The 22,281-nt window shown below is 42.3% G+C and overlaps 3 protein-coding genes across 3 annotated transcripts; 1 reads left to right on the plus strand and 2 right to left on the minus strand.

The window, feature by feature from the left end:
* Positions 1-9,245: 9,245 nt before the first annotated feature.
* On the plus strand, positions 9,246-9,865 carry LOC113161551 (histone H2B 1/2-like). The gene has a single exon (XM_026359190.1). It carries the CDS (start codon positions 9,280-9,282, stop codon positions 9,649-9,651), a length of 372 nt encoding a protein of 123 aa, XP_026214975.1. The 5' UTR covers positions 9,246-9,279; the 3' UTR covers positions 9,652-9,865.
* A 1,580-nt stretch (positions 9,866-11,445) lies between these two features.
* On the minus strand, positions 11,446-12,842 carry LOC113161544 (histone H1-like). Its single transcript, XM_026359182.1, has one exon. It carries the CDS (start codon positions 12,170-12,172, stop codon positions 11,513-11,515), a length of 660 nt encoding a protein of 219 aa, XP_026214967.1. The 5' UTR covers positions 12,173-12,842; the 3' UTR covers positions 11,446-11,512.
* Positions 12,843-15,532: 2,690 nt separating this feature from the next.
* On the minus strand, positions 15,533-16,181 carry LOC113161546 (histone H2A-like). The gene has a single exon (XM_026359185.1). The coding sequence runs from the start codon at positions 16,162-16,164 to the stop codon at positions 15,775-15,777; it is 390 nt and encodes a 129-aa protein (XP_026214970.1). The 5' UTR covers positions 16,165-16,181; the 3' UTR covers positions 15,533-15,774.
* Positions 16,182-22,281: the final 6,100 nt, after the last annotated feature.

Genomic DNA, 22,281 nt, shown 5'->3' on the forward strand with positions numbered 1-22,281 from the left:
AAATTTAAAAGTAAAGAATTAAACAAACTTAAAAATGTATATTACGATGAATTAATGACCAAGTATATTAATTTAACACAGATGACATCCAGATCAGATTCGGAGGAAAATACGATGACGAGTATAAAATCAGAAATTGATAAATATAATTTAGAGTTGTTATATAACATCACTAAACTGTCAGAAGTCGACGACAGAGGAAACATAGCGTTCGCACTGAAATCAGGACAACAACAAATTCAGAGTAAATATATTAAATCAATAAAAAACAAGGATGGTGAAATTGTAAAAGGTGAAAAGATGAAAAGGGAGATAATCCGAGAGCTCTGTGCGGACGCTTATAAAGAAATGAACACAGACCTCAACAGTGTGAACTCCTTTTTGGAAACTCTACCTTCATACAGCTCCTGTTCTTTCAGTTCTTTGCTGGGTAATGTTAAAAAAGAGGAAGTATTAGAATCAATTAAACAACTAAACACCGGGAAAAGTCCCGGTCCAGACGGTCTGCCCACTGAGTTTTACCAGTTATACAATGACGATGTTTTAAACCTTCTTACTTCCATGTTCAATAAAGGTTTGCAGACTGGCTGTATGGGGGAGAGTTTTTATGAAGGAGTTATGTGCTTGTTATATAAAAAAGGGGATGAGACCGATGTCGACAACTACAGACATTTAACCATTATGAATACAGATTATAAAATTTTAGCTAAAATCATTATGAACAGATTAAATTATGTATTAGACGAAATCATAGACAAAGAACAAACGTGTGCAGTGAAAGGACGAGTGATGTGGGATAACTTATGTATCCTGAGAGAAATTCTAAACAAACCAGACGAAAGCAAAGGATTCTTTATTTTAGGTCTGGATCAGAAGAAAGCCTTTGACTATATCTCCAGAGATTATCTCTGGGCTGTTTTGAAAGCATACGGTTTCCCACTTCCATTCACCCAAATGATTAAATGTCTGTATGTTCAGTCCAAAGTCAGGGTGAAGGTTAACGGGGTTTTAACAGACAGCTTCGAGGTCCAGAGAGGCGTGAAGCAGGGCTGCCCTCTGAGCGCGGCTCTCTACGTGTTGGCCATCAGTCCATTAATCCACAGGATTAATAATGACCGTCACATCTCTGGCACACATGTGGTGGACGCGCTCAGGGTGAAGGCCCTGGCTTACGCTGACGACGTTTGTGTTATTATTAAAAACCAGACAGAAACTGATTTTTTATGTCTTCTTCTTCTTCTCTTTCGGCTTTTCCCATCAGGGGTCGCCACAGCGAATCATCCTTCTCCACCTAACTCTATCATGGGCATCTTCTACCCTAACACTAGCCAACCTCATGTCCTCTGTTATAACATCCATATATCTCCTCCTTGGTCGTCCTCTTGTCCTCCTGCCTGGCAGCTCCATCTCCAACATCCTTCTACCAATATACTCACTATCCCTCCTCTGAACATGTCCGAACCATCTCAGTCTGGCCTCTCTGACTTTGTCGCTAACACAGACAACGTGAGCCGTCCCTCTGATGTACTCGTTCCTTATTCTGTCTAACCTGGTCACTCCTAAGGAGAACCTCAACATCTTCATCTCTGCTACCTCCATCTCAGCCTCTTGTCTCTTTCTCACTGCTACCGTCTCTAACCCATAGAGCAGAGCTGGTCTCACCACTGTCTTGTAGACCTTTCCTTTGAGTCTTGCTGACACTCTTCTGTCACACAACACTCCTGACACTTTCCTCCACCCGCTCCAACCTGCCTGCACTCTCCTCTTCACCTCTTTTCCACACTCCCCATCACACTGAACTGTTGACCCCAAGTACTTAAACTCCTGTACCTTCTTCACCTCAGCCCCCTGTAACCTAACGCTTCTACCCTGATCCCTCTCGTTCAGACACATGTATTCTGTCTTACTACGACTGACCTTCATGCCTCTTCTTTCCAGAGCAAACCTCCACCTCTCCAGCTGTTCCTCTACCTGCTCTCTACTCTCACTGCAAATTACAATGTCATCCGCAAACATCATTGTCCAGGGATATTCCTGTCTGACCTCATCTGTCAGCCTGTCCATCAGCATAGCAAACAAGAAGGGACTCAAAGCTGATCCTTGGTGTAGTCCCACCTCCACCTTGAACTCCTCTGTCTGACCTACAGCACATCTCACCACCGTCATACTTCTCTCATACATGTCCTGAACTACTCTGACGTACTTCTCTGCCACTCCCGACGACCTCATACAGTACCACAGCTCCTCCCTCGGCACCCTGTCATACGCCTTCTCTAAATCTACAAAGACACAATGCAGCTCCTTCTGACCATCTCTGTACTTTTCCATCAACATTCTCAAAGCAAAAATGGCATCAGTGGTGCTCTTACGGGGCATGAAACCATACTGCTGCTCACAAATCTCCACCTTCTTCCTAAGCCTGGCTTCCACTACTCTTTCCCACAGCTTCATTGTGTGGCTCATCAACTTTATTCCTCTGTAGTTGCTGCAGTTCTGCGTGTCACCCTTGTTCTTAAAGATCGGAACCAGAACACTTCTCCTCCATTCCTCAGGCATCTTCTCACTCTCTAGAATCCTATTGAACAAACTGGTTAGAAACTCCACTGCTGCCTCTCCTAAGCACTTCCACACCTCCACAGGTATGTCATCAGGACCAACAGCCTTTCCACTCTTCATCCTTTTCAGAGCCTTCCTAACCTCATCCTTTCCAATCTCTGCTATTTCCTGCTCCACAACATCAACATCTTCCTCCCTTCGTTCCCTGTCATTTTCCTCATTCATCAGATCCTCAAAATACTCCTTCCATCTTTTCTGTACACTCTCCTGGGTTGTTAGCACCTTTCCATCTCTGTCCTTAATCACCCTTATCTGTTGCACATCCTTCCCATCTCTATCTCTCTGTCTGGCTAGCCTGTACAAGTCCTTCTCTCCTTCCTTTGTGTCTAACCTGTCATACAGCTCATCGTAAGCTTTCTGTTTGGCCTTTGCCACCTCCCTCTTCACTCTACGCTGCGCTTCCTTGTACTCCTGTCTACTTTCCTCAGTCCTTTCTACATCCCACTTCCTTCTAGCTAACCTCTTCCTCTGGATGCATTCCTGTACTTCCTCATTCCACCACCAAGTGTCTTTACCTTCTTTCCTCTTTCCAGATGACACACCTAGCACCTTCCTACCTGTTTCCCTGATAACTTCTGCTGTGGTTTCCCAGTCATCTGTAAGTTCATCCTGACCACCCAGAACCTGTCTCAACTTCTGCCTGAATTCCTCACAAGTTTCTTCATTCTTTAGCTTCCACCACTTGGTCTTCTTTTCTGTCTTCCCTCTCTTCTTCTTCCTGACCTCCAGAGTCATCTTACACACCACCATGCGATGCTGTCTGGCTACACTATCTCCTACCACCACTTTGCAGTCACTAACCTCTCTCAAATAACCTCATCTACATAGGGTGTAGTCCACCTGCGTACTCCTACCTCCACTTCTGTATGTCACTCTATGTTCCTCTCGCTTCTGGAAGTAAGTGTTGACTACAGCCATTTCCATCCTCTTAGCAAAGTCCACCACCATCTGTCCTTCCAGATTCCTTTCCTTCACACCAAACCTGCCCATCACCTCCTCATCACCTCTGTTGCCCTCACCAACATGCCCATTGAAGTCTGCTCCAACAACAACTCTCTCTCCTCTGGGGATACTCTCTATGACCTCATCAAACTCACTCCAGAATCTCTCCTTCTCTTCTAACTCACAGCCAACCTGTGGCGCATACCCACTGACTACATTCATCATCACCCCTTCAATTTCTAGCTTTATGCTCATCACCCTGTCTGAGACTCTTTTCACCTCTAGAACATTGTTCACAAACTCCCCCTTCAGGATCACTCCTACCCCGTTTCTCTTCCTATCAACACCATGGTAGAACAGTTTGTATCCTCCTCCGATACTACGTGCCTTGCTGCCCTTCCACCTTGTCTCCTGCACACACAGAACATCTACCTTTCTTCTCTCCATCATGTCTGCCAGCTCTCTGCCTTTCCCTGTCATCGTACCAACGTTAAGAGTCCCTATTCTCAAATCTATGTTCCTGCCTTTTCCCTTCTCTCTCTGACCACGAACTCTTCTGCCTCCCCTCTTTCTTCGACCAACAGTAGTCAAATTTCCACCGGCACCCTGTAGGTTAACAGCATCGGTGGCGGTCGTTGTTAACCCGGGCCTCGACCGATCCGGTATGAAAGTCTTGTGAATGATTCGCATGGTTATTTTGGCAATTTTTACGCCGGATGCCCTTCCTGACGCAACCCTCTCTATTTATCCGGGCTTGGGACCGGCACAGAAGTCACTGGCTTGCAACCCCTATGGCTAGATTAGAAACTGATATTTTATGTAGTCACTTGAAATTATATGAAAAAACCGCAGGTGCTAAATTAAATCATAATAAAACAGAAGGAGTTTGGATTGGAGCAGAGTGTGACAAACCAGATATTAACATCCAGGTAAAACCAGAAATTAAAGTTCTGGGTTTAATTATTTGTAATAATGAATGCAGTGAAAGAAACTGGGAAAGTGAAATTTAAGAAGATGTTAAGAAATGGGAAAATAAAAATACCAACTATAAAGCAAGAATAAACATAGTTAAAACTTTTCTCGTCTCCAAACTCCTGTTTCTAGCGAATATATTTCCACCAAGTAAATCTACAATAACTAAACTTAACAAACAGTGTGTGAACCTAATCTGGGGAACCACCAGAGAGGTCACCAAAAGAGAGCTGCTCTATAAAAGCAGAAGGTTTGGAGGATTAGGCTCAGTAGATCTAGAACTAAAGTTAAAGATCGCCTTTGTAAAGAACATCTCAGCAGCCGTCTCCCGTGATGCTCTCTGGCTTGGTAACCTGTCTTTGTGGCAGAAGAGAAGAGGCAGAGCACGACACGGTCCACAGTATAAATTAATATACGGTGATTTTATTTCAGAATATCAGCACTTAGACATTTCATGGACCACAAGCACAAGTAAAACAATTTTTAATGTAATGAATGATTTTAAATATGGAGGTTTAATTAATTATAAACATGTACAAGAAGCACAGAGAAAGGAAGTTCTCCAAGTCTTGAAAACCAAACATCTGTCAGAGAGCATGAGAGATGTTCGCTGGCTGATAAGTGTGGGTAGACTTCCTGTTAGAGCAGTAGTTTCATGGAGCTGTTACGTAACAACTAAACAATGTCCCATGATCTACTGTAATGAAGATGAGACACAGCAACACGTCCTGATGGACTGTTACAGAGCTCAGGAAGTGTGGACGTCCCTGAGGGGTCTGGGTCTGGACTTTGATGTCAACTACGGCTCCATCATGTACGGACTACTGAGGGAGAACATGTCGACCAAACAGGTGGAGATGTTCCAACTCATAATCTCAATAGTTACAATGAAACTGTGGAAAACAAGATGCATGATGGCCATAAATCAAACTGTAATAGACAGTAACACGGTCTGCAAACAAGTCCTCCGTGAAATAAGAATAAGAAGAACTCTGGATAAAGAACAACAGCTGCCCTGGTTCTTATTGGACATTTGACTGTTTACTCTGCACCTTTAACACTGGTTTTATTGTTGCTGCTGTTTTTGCTGTTACTTTGATCGTTGTTAATATTATTGATGATGTTGTTATATTTATCGCTGCTATGGTGTATTGTTGTGTTATTTGCACCTTTTTTTTTATGTTTAAATGTAAACATTTGTATTGTCCCTGAAACTTCAATAAAGATTTGTTAAAAAGCGAAAACTCATTTATTCTTTGTTCTGCTTCTTATAATGACTGATGTACAGTAACGCAACTTCTCTGACCACAACATGGGCTGCAACTGGAGAGTTGAGCTGTCTCTCTGTCCTAATGGTGAAATAAATTGTTCAAGTGACATTTTAACGCATTGTGTATTTCACTTTACTTTATTAGAATTAATTAGAGTACTTGTACTTTTCTACTTGTAGAATATTTATATATATATGCTGCTATCTACTGGTCCGATACTGTTTGAAGCAAGGTGGCTGAATAAAATGGATATGGCTGACACTGGCTTCTCCCTTGTACTTGGGTTCGGATGCTTTACTGCCGACCATTGAAGTGACTGTTAGATCACTCAAAAACTTGGAGTTCCTTTAGGAAGGCTTTATTCCAGCAGTCCTCATTACAATCATATTCACGTTCATGTGTGTGTGTGTGTGTGTGGTTTCTGAAAGAAATACAAAGTCAATAATAAGTAGAACAATTATGACTAGTTATCAAGACGTTTTCCCAAAACATTAAGCATGACTGAGTTTACCGTTCACATATTACACTGCCAAAGGATGGAGCTCTTACATCACAGCAATTCTTTCTATTAAATTTGTCTGCTAAACTAATAAATCAATCATATTATTAACAAATGGTACTTAGCATTAGACAACTCAACGACAAATACAGAATATATGTATCAAATTAAAGCTCTGCAAAATACAGTCTTGAAATTAGCAGGCTATCAATTAATAATTAGCAGAAACAGCGAGCTAACTACAAAAAGCCGTAATATCGGTAACAGAAACATAAATATACATAAAAGCTATAATAACGGACTTACAGTTCAATGGACGCATAAACTGCATAAACAATAACAGTTACAATGAACTTAATTAACTTGCAGGAACTCAGAGAAACTGTTTCCATGACCTCCTCATGCACGGAGCTGGTCTGATTGGAATATACCATTCCTAGATGGAGGCAGAATAATCCAAGTGGCATTGACCTTTTTAACAGAGGCAACTCAGGGATTCATGAGTCAATTAAATATTGATTGTTCATCCTGATAAGATAAGATGTATTTATTCACTCTGAAGACATTTGGTACAACTTAGTTTTTACTACTTTGCTGTGAAAACATATTAAAAAGTATAAAAATTAATTTCTCTTTTCTGACAGCTGCTGAGTTTGGCTCCACCCGCTGGAGCTCCGCCTCCTGTCCCTATCACGTCCGCAGAGCAGCAGTAAAAAGCCCCAGTCGGACTCCGAGCTCCAGATCCGACTTCGATCCAAGAAAGAAGATCAGTGAACGATGAGCGGAAGAGGCAAAGGCGGGAAGGGACTCGGGAAAGGAGGCGCCAAGCGGCACCGGAAAGTTCTCCGGGACAACATCCAGGGAATCACCAAACCCGCCATCCGACGTCTGGCTCGTCGCGGCGGAGTCAAGCGTATCTCCGGTCTCATCTACGAGGAGACCCGCGGGGTGCTCAAGGTGTTCCTGGAGAACGTCATCCGTGATGCCGTCACCTACACCGAGCACGCTAAGAGGAAGACGGTGACCGCCATGGACGTGGTCTACGCCCTCAAGAGACAGGGCCGCACTCTGTACGGCTTCGGAGGTTAAACCTGCTCCTGGACTCCAACTACAACCAAAGGCTCTTTTCAGAGCCGCTCACAACATCGACAGAGCTGCTTCCTTTAATAGGTTCCTTTAGTTCTCTACAGAACACTCACTGTCAATAAACACGTTGTACAACAGTTGGTCTCAACTAGTGGTGGGAAAAACGAGTCTTTGAACTGACTCAGATTCGTGAGTCTCGAACTCTAAAGTGAACGAATCATTTCGTTCATTTCGTTCATTTCGTTCATTTTCCAGCGGGTTGCGGTGTAACCCTCTAGTGGGCGATGTAAAAATGGCCGCGGTTCTCAGACACTATATAGTGAAGACAACATAGTTTGTTCAGCTGACAAATTATAATACACAAAATGCCACAAGCAATTCAAACCATGTGAAAACCTAGGAAAGCAAATACACACCACAATAAAGTGACTTGTGTTCCTGCATCCTCCCTGATGTTGTTGTTTAACAGCGCAAAAGTGACTTTGTAGCTGTCACGTGACAAATGAACGAGAGCAGTGAACGAAGAACGAGAACGATGAACGAGAGCAGTGAACGAAGAACGATGAACGATGAACGAGAGCAGTGAACGATGAACGAGAGCGAGTTACTGCTGCTGCAGCCGGTGACAGCTGGTAGAAGACGAGTGAAAGTTAAACTTATTGATAATGAGTTTAGACTTTTAAAGCAACAAGTAACAAGTTCCCGAAAATATTTACATGGTGCATTCATTATGTCCAAAACGCGACGTTAATATTATTATCGATGTTGTTATTAATAATGTTACATTTAATTATTTTATGGAAGAGAATAACACAATTAACATCTTTTTAATTTTCGAATGTATTTATTTACAAACATAATTTACATTATATACACAAAATAACTACACACATCTTCAAGCATCAAACACCACTAATTAATTAAGATTCCATAAATCCAAATGAACGTCAGATATCAGACATCATTCATTACTTTGTTTCTCAGTCCACAGCCCGTAGCTACAGCTGTCACGTGACAAATGAACGAAAGAACGATCCGTATGACCTGAGCAGACACTTACAGTTGAGTGAGTCGTGAACGAATCATTTCTGTTTCCTGAGCTTATGCAGCTGCTGCAATGTGGCCAGGCAAGGTACTGCAAAGAACTGGAAATGAACGAATCACTCACTGAGAGAACTCATTATTCCCAAGTCATATAAGAGATTAGTTGATATTGAACGAAACGTTCATGAACGAAAAACCGCAATCAATTATAGTTCAGGCTTGAATGACAACAAATGTCAGTTCCCCACCTCGTTAGAAAAGGAGAAAGGATTTACACAGTTTAATGGACAAAGGCGAAAAGAACCTCCTGTAGTTCTCTGGAGAACTACAGGAGGTTTGGACAGCATCAGTTCATATAAAGTGGTTTCTCTCTTAAGGGTTAGAGGAAATAATGCCAAATCGAATATGTACTGGTGGATGACGATTTTCTGCAGCTATGTATATATATTTTTTATATATGTGTGTGTATATAAACATATATATATATATATAAACTCTTGTATAATGTCAAATATTTGCTTCTCTTTACAGATCAAATGAGTAAATATAAATGATATATTTTTCATAATATGTGTCCTGTAAGATACTATTGTGTGAAGTCCAAAGACATCAGAGAAGTTAAACATGAATCAACTCAATGAAATGAATCAATTAATTAAATTTGAGAAACGTTTTATTTATTTACTTCTCATTGAACTGTGGTGTCTGTCTGGCGCATGCTCAGTCGCATGCTGTGCACAGCCAATCGTGTGAGAGCGACAGCACAGTCGTATTTGCATGAAGCGACTATAAATCCACCGTCACGGCGTCACTGACTTCATCCGTGGAAGAATCTGCCGAGGAACCAAGATGCCTGATCCAGTGAAAGCACCGAAGAAGGGCTCCAAGAAAGCCGTCTCTAAGAGCGTCACCAAGAGCGGCAAGAAGAAGAGGAGGACCAGGAAGGAGAGCTACGCCATCTACGTGTACAAGGTCCTGAAGCAGGTCCACCCCGACACCGGCATCTCGTCCAAGGCCATGGGCATCATGAACTCGTTCGTCAGCGACATCTTCGAGCGGATCGCCGGGGAGGCCTCCCGCCTGGCGCACTACAACAAGCGCTCCACCATCACCTCCAGGGAGATTCAGACCGCGGTCCGCCTCCTGCTGCCCGGTGAGCTGGCCAAGCACGCCGTGTCCGAGGGAACCAAGGCCGTCACCAAGTACACCAGCTCCAAGTAAACTGCTGCTGCAGCTCCAGCATCAACACAAAGGCTCTTTTCAGAGCCAAACACCTCATCTAACAACAAACGTTCCTTCACTTCACCAACGCTCGTTAGGAAACACGAACAGTTACACTCACTCACTCTGCTTCTGATTTGATGGTTTAATCCAAATCTTCTTCTCACACTGAAGCTTCATTTAAACGTACACACGTTATGATGCTTCTTACAACAGGTGATGTTCGAAGCTCAATACACTGAAGGAGAAACACTGAAACTTATCACAACAATTAGAACAACATCAACGATGATGATGAAAAGTACATTTATCATTACAAAAACAATATCAGGGCTAAAAGTGCAGGGTGAGCAGTCAGATGTCCAAGAACAACCAGGACAGCTGCTGTTCTTCTTCTTACTTGTCTGCAGACTGTGTTACTGTCTATTACAAATATGATTTATTAACATCATACATCTCCTTTTCCATAATTGTCCATGTCTCCAGCAGCTCATCAAAATCAGTCAAGCTGTAAGATATGCAAATGTAAAACAGGAAAAAAAACTGATAAAAGTAATTAAGAATAAAACATTATTAAATTCAGGAAATGTAGGAATTGCTTTTTGAGTTTTCATTCGTTCATAATGGCCTGAACATTAGTTTGATTTTATAAATCCTTCTTTTGAACCACGACTAAAAAGTAATTTCAGACTTTTCATGAACCTTTTAGTTCAATAACTAGGTCCATGTCTGTGAATAAGGCTCTAAAACGTATTTTGTGTCGCATTAAGAGAAAGATGCATCAAAATATCTTTCGGTTACGTGTACATTTTTAAAAACTGAAGAAATGATTAAAAAAAACTCTTTTCGTTTGGTGCAGAAAACAAAAAAGTAAGAAAAATGACTTGACTTGTCATCATCAAAATTCTTGATTCCATATCTGGATATTCAGCTATAGTTCTTTAGGTGAAGTGTGTGACTGTGAAAAGAGTGGTGGTGGTTTTTAGAGTCAGTCCTCTCATGTTGTGTTTTTTCCTCTTCCGGATTAAACGGCCCTAACAATTCTCACTCGAACGTTCAAAAGCGTAGAAATGTCTCAGTAACTAATTCGTGGGTATGTTTTGCAACAATAAGGTTTCAACGGTCTTTAAAGAACTCTTTGCATTTTAAATAATTCTTTATTAAAGTCTCAAAGAAAATAATGTACACATTATAATAAATGTACATAAGCATGTGTTCATGTGAAGAGAAAAAAGAGAAATAAGAATCCATCCAGATCAGGTTGTTTTGATGGATTTTGAACTTTGCTTTAAAAAGGTGGATATGTCCTGAAATCCTGTGCTTGTGATATTTGGAGACGTGTCATAGGAGATATTTTAATTTTGTCAGCAGTAAAAAGACTGGATTTAGAAGAATGATTTGTAAACCTGGTTGTGAGGGTTGATGTGACTTGTTTTGTCCTTTTCTTACTTTGGCCCAATTTAATCTATGAACAAGACCCCAGAGAACTGAGGACAGGACTGTTTGGAAAGGTTCCAACTGACAAGGAGTTGTCTCCAGACTAGATTTGAAAGTTGTTGTTCACAAACGAGGAGTTCCATCAGTGGTTATTTGATAAATATGACTGAAGGATGAATCCCCCAGGAAGGAAACGTGAGTAAGAGCAGAACGGGCCAGGAAGCAGTAGTTTGCAGGACGAGAGATACGAGGTGTAAATTGTGATGAAATGTTTTTACTGTGTGAGAAAGATGACGTGTGTTAATGTTGGAGTAAATGAGCGAAGGTCAAGTGTGTGAAGAGAGAATAGAGCGTCTTTAGAGAAGGAGTGTGTGGCTCTGAAAAGAGCCTTTAGTGAGTCGGAGCTGCGTCCGGCTGATGGAGCTCACTTCTTCTTGGCTGCCGTCTTCTTGACTTTGGGTTTGGCCGCAGTCTTCTTGAGCGGAGCTTTCTTGGCAGCAGCAGCAGGAGCCTTCTTGGGGGCAGCGGGGGCCTTTTTGGCGGCCTTCTTGGGGCTCTTGGTGGGCTTCTTGGGGCTCTTGGCTTTGGGTTTCTTGGCCGCTGCGGGTTTCTTGACCTTCTTCGGGGACTTGCTGGCGGCTGCCGGCTTCTTCGCTGCCGCAGCTTTGGTCTTCTTAGCGGCGGCGGCTTTGGCCGGTTTCTTGGCGGCGGGCTTCTTGGCTTTAGGAGCGGCGGCGGCGGCGGGTTTGCGTGCCGGCTTCTTGGGCTTGGTGTCCGCCTTCTTGTTGATCTTGAAGGAGCCGGAGGCTCCGACGCCCTTGGTCTGGAGCAGAGTCCCCTTCAGCACCAGGCTCTTGATGGCGGTCTTGACGCGGGCTCTGTTCTTGTCCACGTCGTAGCCTCCGGCAGCCAGAGCCTTCTTGAGGGCGGAAGCAGACACGCCGCTCCGCTCCTTGGACGCGGACACGGCCTTAACGATCAGCTCCCCGAGGCTGGGACCAGCCTTCTTGGGCTTGGTGGCCTTCTTCTTGGCGGCTTTGGCCGGAGCGGCGGCCGGAGCTGCAGCTGGAGCTTCTTCTGCCATTTTGTCTGCGAGTCGTTTCACTTGGAGTGTGGAGAATCCCGGAGCAGGAGGCGGCACTTAAACACAGCATGAGGACCGTGGAGACTCAGCCGCTCCGGGGCTCCTCGGTGCGCCGTGAACACCGGGACTCTGTGTTTTCTCTGCACCGATCAAACCCAGAAAAAGCCCCGTGGGAGCGGACACGAGGGCGGAAAGTGAGCGGAGCTGACAGCGGACATGCGGGTCTTCATATTCGGCTCGTGTCGAGTCTGAAGTTCGCTGCATTTTGTCGGTGAAGCCTCCAAACGTCCCCGTGTTCCGCGTCGTGACGAGCGCTCCTCTGCTCATTTCTCTCAAAAAATGGTGTCAAACGGATCCAGAATCCACCAGAACCGGTTCCTCCGCTGCTCCACATGTTTGTTCGGGGACTGAAAGTGAAACGAACCGTCTGCTGATGATCCTGTTGTAGTGAAGTGAAGATGTTCTGGTCGCAGCAAACACACTGATGAGGATCATGGTGGAGTTCAGTCAGACTTCATCTCAGGACTGAAAACAATTAGAAACTGAAACTTTCCTGTGATAAAAATAAAAATAAAAACATCTGCACACAATCAGACTTGATTCCACTAATTCCACACGAATATATGAAGAATTAAACACATTAGAAGATATTAATTTTTCAAACACCACAGTTCCAGGCCTGGTGAGCCGGCTGTAGCACGTATGACTGGTTCATGAAGTGTTTCTCTGGTTTGAGATAAAAGCTGCATTCTGTGGTTCAGATTGGATACTGGCCTATAATTGATTAAAACCCCTGAGTCCAGAGTAGACCTTTTGAGTAGGGGTTTGACTACAGCAACCTTAAAAGCCTGAGGAGCGTAGCCTAATTGTAAGGATAGATTGGGTTAGGGTTAGTATTTAAAACATCTTTGAGCAGTCTAGTTGGGGCGGGGTCTAAGAGACATGTTGATGGTTTAGATAAATTAATTACTGAAATTAATTCAGAATGATCTACGGGGAGGAAGCAGTCTAAGTACGAGTGTGGTCTTACAAATGAATCTAGTGTTTTGTACATATGATTCAATTCAATTTTATTTGTAGAGCGCTATTTACAGTTGACATTGTCACAAAGCAGCTTTACACAACCAAAGAAACTATGGAAGTTTACATGAATGCGTATGAATCATAATAATCAGATTGTCCCTGATGAGCAAGCCGAGGGCGACGGTGGCAAGAAAAACTCCCTGAGAAGGCAACAGATAGAAAGCTTTAGAGCAGGGGTATTAAACAAAAATCTAAAGAGGTCCAGTTACGCAATATATTTGGAAGCAAAGGTCCAGAAGATTATAATGTCTAAATATTTAAATATATTATAAATTATATATATATTATCAAATAGCCTGCATGTAATCAATACTTGACTGTCAAATCAAATTAATTCAGTACAATTCAGAAACCTTTTGACAAATTTATTGTTATGTGACGTCGAACTGAGCATGTGGCTCCAGATCCTGGTGGACTGGTCATAGTGGGCTCTGAGACTAGAAACTTTCTGTGATTGCGCTTCAGATTTCAGTGGGTATGTGTGTTCAAAACCTTTGTTTTTTGTCTCATAAAGCAGTTTGACATTGGCACTTTTAATAACAGCCACAGTTTCTGAACATATCAGACACTGGTTTAGTTCAGTGGGTAATATGAACAGAAAGGAGTCTGTTCATTGTGGATTAAAAACTCTAATTTTTCTCTTCCTGTTTCAGTCTCACCTTCCTTTTATCAACTCTTATCACTCCCTGTCTCCTCTACACTGTAATCTAGAATCACACCAAAGTCTTTTACTGTTGCACTAGATGTAACAGAAAGGCCACATCTAGAGTTACGGCGTGATCTAAAATCTTGCTTCTAGCTCCATGTGATCCTATGACTAGTAGTTCTGTCTTATCAGGATTAAGCAGAAGGAAGTTAATAAGCATCCAGTCTCGTATATCCTTTACACATTGTTCTACTTTATTAAGCTGTTTGATCTCATCTGGTTTTAATGAAACATCAAATGAGATCATGCCGTATGCAGGGAGGATCTGGTCCATTTTTTCTCTAAAACTATTAACTGATCAATTTCCACACCGTATGTCAGAAGAAGATCAAGGGTGTGATTAAAACAGTGAGTGGGTTTATTTACATTTAGAGTCTAATAGTGAATTAAAGTCAGTGTTGAGGCAGTTATCATCAACATCTACATGGATAATAAAGTCACCCACTATAATGACTTTATCTGCACTAAGAACTAAATCAGATAGAAACTCTGAGAATTCAGTTAAAAACTCAGAGTAAGGGACAGGAGGACGGTACACAATAACAAACAGGACTGGTTTTTGATTTTTCCAGTCAGGATCAGAGAGGCTAAGAGTGAGGCTCTCAAATGAATTAAAACTATGTTTAGGTCTGGGGTTGATTAACAAACTTGAGTGGAAGATTGCTGCTACTCCTCCACCCCGACCTGTGTTTCTAGGAACATGATAATTAACATGACTTGAGGGGGTCGACTCATTCAGAGAGACATATTCATCCTGCTGCAGCCAGGTTTCAGTAAGACAGAATAAGTCTGTTTGATGGTCAATTATCAAATCATTTACTAACAGGGATTTGATTGTTTTATTTTTATTTTGTTCTTTATTTGTATTAGGTTTTTATGAATAACTCCTCTTGTTGGTTCTTGATATAAATAATTTAGGTAGTCGGGGAGCAGACACTGTCTCTATGGGGTTATGGTAGTTTTTGGGGGGTGACGGCTGTAAGGAAGCTGCAGAGAGGTGTGTAAGACTGCGTCTCTGCGTCCTGGGCTCCACTCTGACATGTCAGGGTTTAGGTCATCTAATAAACTCTGTCATATTTCTAGAGAGTAGAGACGAACCATCGAAAGTGGGATGGATGCCGTTTCTTCTAATCAGTCCAGGTTTAGTCTCTGTAGCCCACGTTGTTTGTGGGACACCACTTAGACAGCCATGTCGTCACTGGACGGACTGGGAAGGGGTCCAGAGAAAACTACGGAGTCCGACATTGTTCAAACCAACATTCAACAAACTGTAGCACAGTCTCTCTTCCAGTATGTGATGGACACTGGAGTTGAAGCTTCTTGTGTTAGAGCAGGTGCAACTCATCCATGAGTATAGCTCCCAGAATAAAATATACAACTTGAATTAAGCAGAATGTGGCCACTTCACACAAAACCCAGGTAACAAATCAGAATCCTGAGGAAATAAGAAGAAACTGAGCTGTGAACATGAACAGAACATCAGAACTAATTCACAGAACCTGCAGGTTTCAGTGGCTTCAAACACAGAAAGATGAATAAAGCAGGAATTTAACATCAATGCTCCTTTAATGTGCACGGCCACTATAGTTAAATAGGATTAATTAAACTATGTTGAACACAGTGAAAGAAAATGAATGTTAATATTTCTCATTGAAGCAGAGTTGAAATGATTGTTATAGTTAACTAAGTAATTATGTTCCGTTCAATTAGGTTTAGGATGGAAAGAGAATAAGAGTATGAGGATCAGAGCTCTTTATCAGAGTGTGTGGCTCTGAAAAGAGCCTTTGTGTTGGTGGTCGGAGCCGGTCCCGGTTTACTTGGCCTTGCCGGCGGGTTTCTCGGTCTTCTTGGGCAGCAGCACCGCCTGGATGTTGGGCAGCACGCCGCCCTGAGCGATGGTGACTCCGCCCAGCAGCTTGTTGAGCTCCTCGTCGTTGCGGACAGCCAGCTGCAGGTGACGGGGGATGATCCTGGTCTTCTTGTTGTCGCGGGCAGCGTTTCCAGCCAGCTCCAGGATCTCAGCGGTCAGATACTCCAGGACAGCCGCCAGGTACACGGGAGCTCCGGCGCCGACGCGCTCCGCGTAGTTGCCTTTACGCAGCAGCCTGTGGACACGACCCACGGGGAACTGGAGTCCGGCTCTGGACGAGCGGGTCTTGGCCTTCGCTCTGGCTTTTCCACCGGTCTTTCCGCGGCCTGACATGTTGACTTGGGTCTTTTTCTACAGACGTTGTTCTGAGAAAATGGGGCTCCAACAGACCAAAGCCTCCTTTATACGTCCCCGCAGAGCGCGGGACCCGGACGGTTCCCGTCAGACCAACCAGCAGCAGAGGGCGGCCCGGTCCCCGTCAGACCAACCAGCAGCAGAGGGCGGCCCGGTTCCCGTCAGACCAACCAGCAGCAGAGGGCGGCCCGGTCCGGGTGTTGGGGACATTTTCAAAAGTCTCTTGTCCAATAAGCAGCGGAGATTCAGGCGGGACTCGCTCCTCCAGGCGGAGCTGAGCTGCAGCGTCACCGTGTCCCAGCTGCTCCCCCGGTTTAAGAGCAGCGGCTCTTCGCTCTCTGCTCCACATTTGTCTTGTTCAGAGCAAACAGTCGAAGAAATGGCCCGAACCAAGCAGACCGCCCGTAAATCCACCGGAGGCAAAGCTCCCAGGAAGCAGCTGGCCACCAAGGCTGCCCGTAAGAGCGCCCCGGCCACCGGCGGAGTCAAGAAGCCCCACCGTTACAGGCCCGGTACCGTGGCTCTCCGAGAGATCCGTCGCTACCAGAAATCCACCGAGCTGCTGATCCGCAAGCTGCCCTTCCAGCGCCTGGTCAGGGAGATCGCTCAGGACTTCAAGACCGACCTGCGCTTCCAGAGCTCGGCCGTCATGGCTCTGCAGGAGGCCAGCGAGGCTTACCTGGTGGGGCTCTTCGAGGACACCAACCTGTGCGCCATCCACGCCAAGAGGGTCACCATCATGCCCAAAGACATCCAGCTGGCCCGACGCATCCGCGGAGAGAGAGCTTAAGGACTCCGCTCCACACCAACCAGCACAAAGGCTCTTTTCAGAGCCACTTCCTTCAACTAAAGACTCGTTCTCTACTGCTGTTGCTTCCCATGCAAAATGAAATAAACAGATAATTACAATAGTTACAACAGATTTTTATTATTATTTTTTTTATTAAGTTGATAAAGAGGCACAAACTTTACGAGTATTTTTAAAAAAGTCAAACGTGGCTTCAGGAAGTTACCTAATTAATTTAGAACTGACTTGTACTTAAACTACAACGAAAAGTGAACGTTCAAGAAATTTAAAAGTGTAAACAAATAAAATAGTTAAAATAAATGACAATTTTCCAGGGTCCTGTTGGATGTTTGACTGTTCTATCAAGCTGAGGATCTCTTTTTTTTTTATTTTTTATTATTCAATCATATTATTGTTGTATTTTATTCATGCAAGCGACAGGACTCTATAACATTTGTCAGTTGATCCAACATTTTGTTCCAGAAGATAATCTCTCTGCGTTTAATGGATGTACAGGAAACAACTTTGAGGTTTTTCTAACAACTGTGTTGAAAAACGTTCAAAGCTTCAAGACCTCAGTGACGGTGACGTCTGGTGGACAACTGAAGAATAGCAACCTCTAAAGGGCACGACTGAAGCTCTGGCACTGTTTCAATCCAAAGACAGCAATAAAAGTTCACAAAAGTCTGTGTGGTCATTTTAATGTTTTGTTCATTCAAATTATGATTATGCAGTCATTACAATCTCTCCTATACTCTACAACACATTCCAGATAAACCCAAAGAATCAATGCAAATTATATTATGGGTTAAATGTTGGTTAAAGGTTTATTTAAAGCTCTGACCTTTAGAGTCCCTAACAGGATCAGAGATCCTTCCTACTTTGCAAATGATCAGTGTTTGAATTCAGAAACATTGCATCTTTTTTGTGTTTTTATAGAAAACCTTTAAAGATAATGGTTTGTCAGTTGAGGACTTGTATGGTTGATTTGAAATGGTTATTTACAGAAGCAGACACGTTAGTTGTCTTCACAGGTTTTTATTGAGGAATATAATTTTTTCTACTGTCGCAGGCTTCAGTCGGCTCCTCTTCTGGCTGACCAGCTCCCCAGCCGTGGAAAATATCCTTTCACAGGGTTTTCTGGACACTGTGTGGAAGACAGGTTGCTATATGAATATGATACACAACATCTACAATAAATAGACACATACATATATACAGTACATATACGTTCATATTTAGCTTACTGTCAGGATTTCCAGTGTTGACAGGTTCACTGGTTTGCTGGATATGATTGTCATCATGCCTGGCATGCAAGTGTCGCAGCATGGATGATGTGATGTTGCTGTAAGACAAATCTTGTGTGCAGAGCAAACACCACAACTACAAGCAATTGTAGTCTTGAGACCCATTTAAAAATTAAAAATACAGTTCAATTATGGAAACATAAAATGTCTGCCATAAACTGCATTATACCTTATTTGGTGGTATGAGATCAAAATGATCCCAAACTTTAGAACGTGACTTATTGGTGGTACTCACCATGAATCTTGCCAAAATACTCTCACTGTCCAAATCTGGTCCAGGTGTTTTATTTGGTTTATCTGTGACGGCAGCATTGATTTCTACAATTTATGATGTATCTTCTCCTGTTTTACTAGAGAAGACATATTAATTACTTTTCATTTGATCCAGTCTCAAACATTTTCACTATCTTACCAGTGTTGTCTGAAGCTTCACTTTTTGGTGATGAATCTGTTGCCAGTTCATTAGAACACATTATAGACTCAAACTTTTTCACACACACAAAAACAAGTTTTAATTTATCAAAAACTGGTTTATCTGTGCAACTTGGTTGTACTTCAGAAAAGCAGTGTGACAGAGCAGAGTTGAAATAGAGTTTAACTAAAAAAACAATATTTATAAATTCCCATGAAACAATAGAGAAAACAGAACATATTGTAGCGGCCCAGAGATAGATAGATGTTCTTTGGGGTTTGATGCGGCTGTTTCAGTTGCTGCTGTTATGTGTTGTGTGGTTCTTTTGGTTGGTTCTTTTATTGTGTAGTGTAGTGACGTCAGGTGCACTTCTGAGGGAAGAGGGGAGAGGGGACCCGGGAGAAAGAGGTGGGAGACAGTAATTTCTGGGGTAAAAAGACTAAACTGAAACCTGCTGTCACTGTCCTGTGTTCTTAAAATAAAAAGAGTTGTTCACTCAAAGGCTCGTCACAATAGCATTAATGTTAAATTCTAGCTTTATTATTAATTAATCTTTCTGTGTTTGTAGACACTGAAACCTGCAGGTTCAGTGAATTAGTTCTATTCTCTGATTCTTTTCCTCCTCTATGATCTGTGTATTGTGAACAGACCTGAAACTCGACATGTACCTTTTGTAATGCAGATCACCAGTGACGGGTCAAACAAGTGCTGGTGCCTGTATCAGGCACAAAGAGCGAAACCCCCACTTTCCAGTCATTTGCATTCGTGGTTAATAAAAACATGTAAACCTGCCTTCTTCATGGAGCTGACTTAAACTTCCTTGAAACTGTTATAAATTCTAAATTTAACATAATGTGACACTGTCATATTCAAATTAAATGAAATAAATCTGTAAAGTGCTGTAAACAATTAAAAAACAATATCCATTTATGATATTTAACTAGACCTGGTGTTGTTTTGAGGTTGGGGTGTAGCTTAGTGGTGGAGTGTTTGACTGCAGATCAGGAGGTCCCCAGTTCACTCAACACTGGACATGTTGGAAGGATACTAAAGATTTTGTATAAAAAAATTAAAATTTGAATGTAATTACCTGGAAATTTTTTTTTTTTTTTAAACTAATTTACTAAATTATCCAAAATGAGAAATCATCAAATTTACTAGTAATTACCCAGCCGCCAAAAGAGGTGGGCGGCTATCTGCCTTGACCGGTTGGGGTGAGGAAAAAGAAAAGAACAGCAGGCAACAAAAAACAACAACAAGCAGGAAAAACATTAGACAGGTTGGTAGTAACTGGATTCTGGAGATATACAGCTCCAAGGAGGAGGATACCTGCAGAAATGTACAGAGAGAGGGAGACAGAGAGGAGGAAACACAACTACAGGAGAGAGAAGACACAAAGTTAATGACATGCAATGGTAGAATTTGAATGGAGAGAGGAGAGGAGCTCAGTTTATCAGTAGATGTCCCCCAGCAGACTAAGCTATAGCAGCAGAACTAAGAGATGGTTCAGAGTCACCTGATTCATCTCTAACTATAAGCTTTATAAAAAAGGAAAGTTTTAAGTCTAGTCTTAAATGTAGAGAGGGTGTCTGCCTCCCGAACCTGAACTGGGAGCTGGTTCAACAGGAGAGGGGCTTGGTAGCTAAAGGCTCTGCCTCCCATTCTACATTTGGAAACTCTAGGAACCACAAGTAAACCTGCAGTCTGAGAACGTAGATTTCTGCTTGGAAGATAAGGAACTATGAGGTCTTTAAGATAAGATGGAGCCTGATTATTAAGTGATTTATAAGTGAGGAGAAGAATTTTAAATTCAATTCTGGATTTTACAGGGAGCCAATGGAGAGAAGAGCAGATGTGTCTCAGAGACATGTTTCATTAAGATCATCCTTTGTTTCTTCCTTTTATTACATCTCTATTGTAATTTAATGATTACTAAGTTCATACAGTAATTGAATTGAAAATAGTGTCAAGCTTCTATTTTGCTGGACAGGTCACCTGACAAAACATGATCCAGGGCCTTCATTATGGCATTATGGGCCAGAGCCAACATAGATGTAGAGAAGAGACGGGCACTTCTAAATGAACCTCATTCTGCACACGGTTCAAGAGGTGCTCATGGTAACGGTGCTTTAACTATGTTAATGTGTGATGCTACTCGTACTTTACATTGACAATATGTTGAACAGTAAACAGAAAACACTGAGGAGCAGACTCACGTTCTCTCGTCAATATCCTTTCTGCTAACTGACTGTGACACCTGTACAGCCCTACGGACAATCTTAAAGACTTAAAAGACGTATTTGTAAGGATTTTTGTTACAAATTCTGGTTTATTAATGAGATGTTGTAATTAATTAAAGAAGATTAATTAAGAGCAAGCTTAAATATTAGTTTGAGCCTGTCATATTACATATTTTGTGTTATTAATTAATTTATTAATTTCTGTTATTTATTTCATAATGTCCTATTTATATTTTGAATTTTGTTCCATATAAAAATGGTCAATGTTATTTATTTATTTGTTCAATCTTTATATTTATGATTCTATACGTGATCTTGGGTGAGAGAGAAAAAACAAAAACAACATGTTTCCGCCCGGTTTCAAACCGGGGACTCTTCGCAAGTGAGGCAAAGGTAAATGGTAAATGGTCTGCACTTATATAGCGCTTTTCTACCTAGCAGGCACTCAAAGCGCTTTACACTGCTTCTCATTCACCCATTCACACGCACAAGCACACACACATTCACACACCGATGGCAGAGCTGCTATGCAGCTGACCTGACTCACCGGAGGCAACTAGGGGTTCAGTATCTTGCCCAAGGACACTTTGGCATGTGACGTGGCAGCCGGGAATCCTATGATTGGCAGTCAACTGCTCTACCTATTGAGCCACAGCCACCCCAAAGGTGATAACCACTACACTACAGAAACCGGTCAAACAAGCTCTGTTCAGTGACATTGAGTAAATCAGTTGTCTGAAGAGCTTTAATGATAAATAAACTGGTTTGGATGGAACCACGTGAAAAACTGAACAACAAAACTGGAAGGTAGAATTCATCATTCAACAACAAAGTAAACTGGAACAAAAGTGTTGTGTAGGTGTCAGGATTCGTCTGTTAGGTCTAATTTAGTACATTACAAACTGTGATACTACTGCTCAGTATGTCAACAAGTTCTTCCACTAAAACTATATGCAAACTAATGAGGATGAAAACAGATCAATATTAGACCATAAATATGACTCCAGATTATGGTCTAATGATAAAAATGTAAAAGATAAAATAACACGTGAAAACCCTGTAAAGGTCCAGTGTTCAGATTTCCTCTGAGAGCGGTCGTCCAGTGAAGACGTTTTATCAAAACTACAAAATGTCTGTTAACAGATGACGATGAGGACGAGACAGAAGCTGCTGATGAACTGTTTCTGCTCCAGACAGATGTGAGGGAGGGTTTTAATATCCAACTAAACATGAAATAAGTAATGTACGGTCTCTGCCAAGAACTAGTGTCAGATTCAAAAAGGAAACTTTTTAATTTCATATCTGAAAGACAAGAGGAGAAATTGTGTTGTTTGTTCTGTTTGAACTTAT

Source organism: Anabas testudineus, chromosome 1 (genome assembly GCF_900324465.2).
Source record: "Anabas testudineus chromosome 1, fAnaTes1.2, whole genome shotgun sequence".
In the NCBI taxonomy this organism is placed as follows: domain Eukaryota; kingdom Metazoa; phylum Chordata; class Actinopteri; order Anabantiformes; family Anabantidae; genus Anabas; species Anabas testudineus.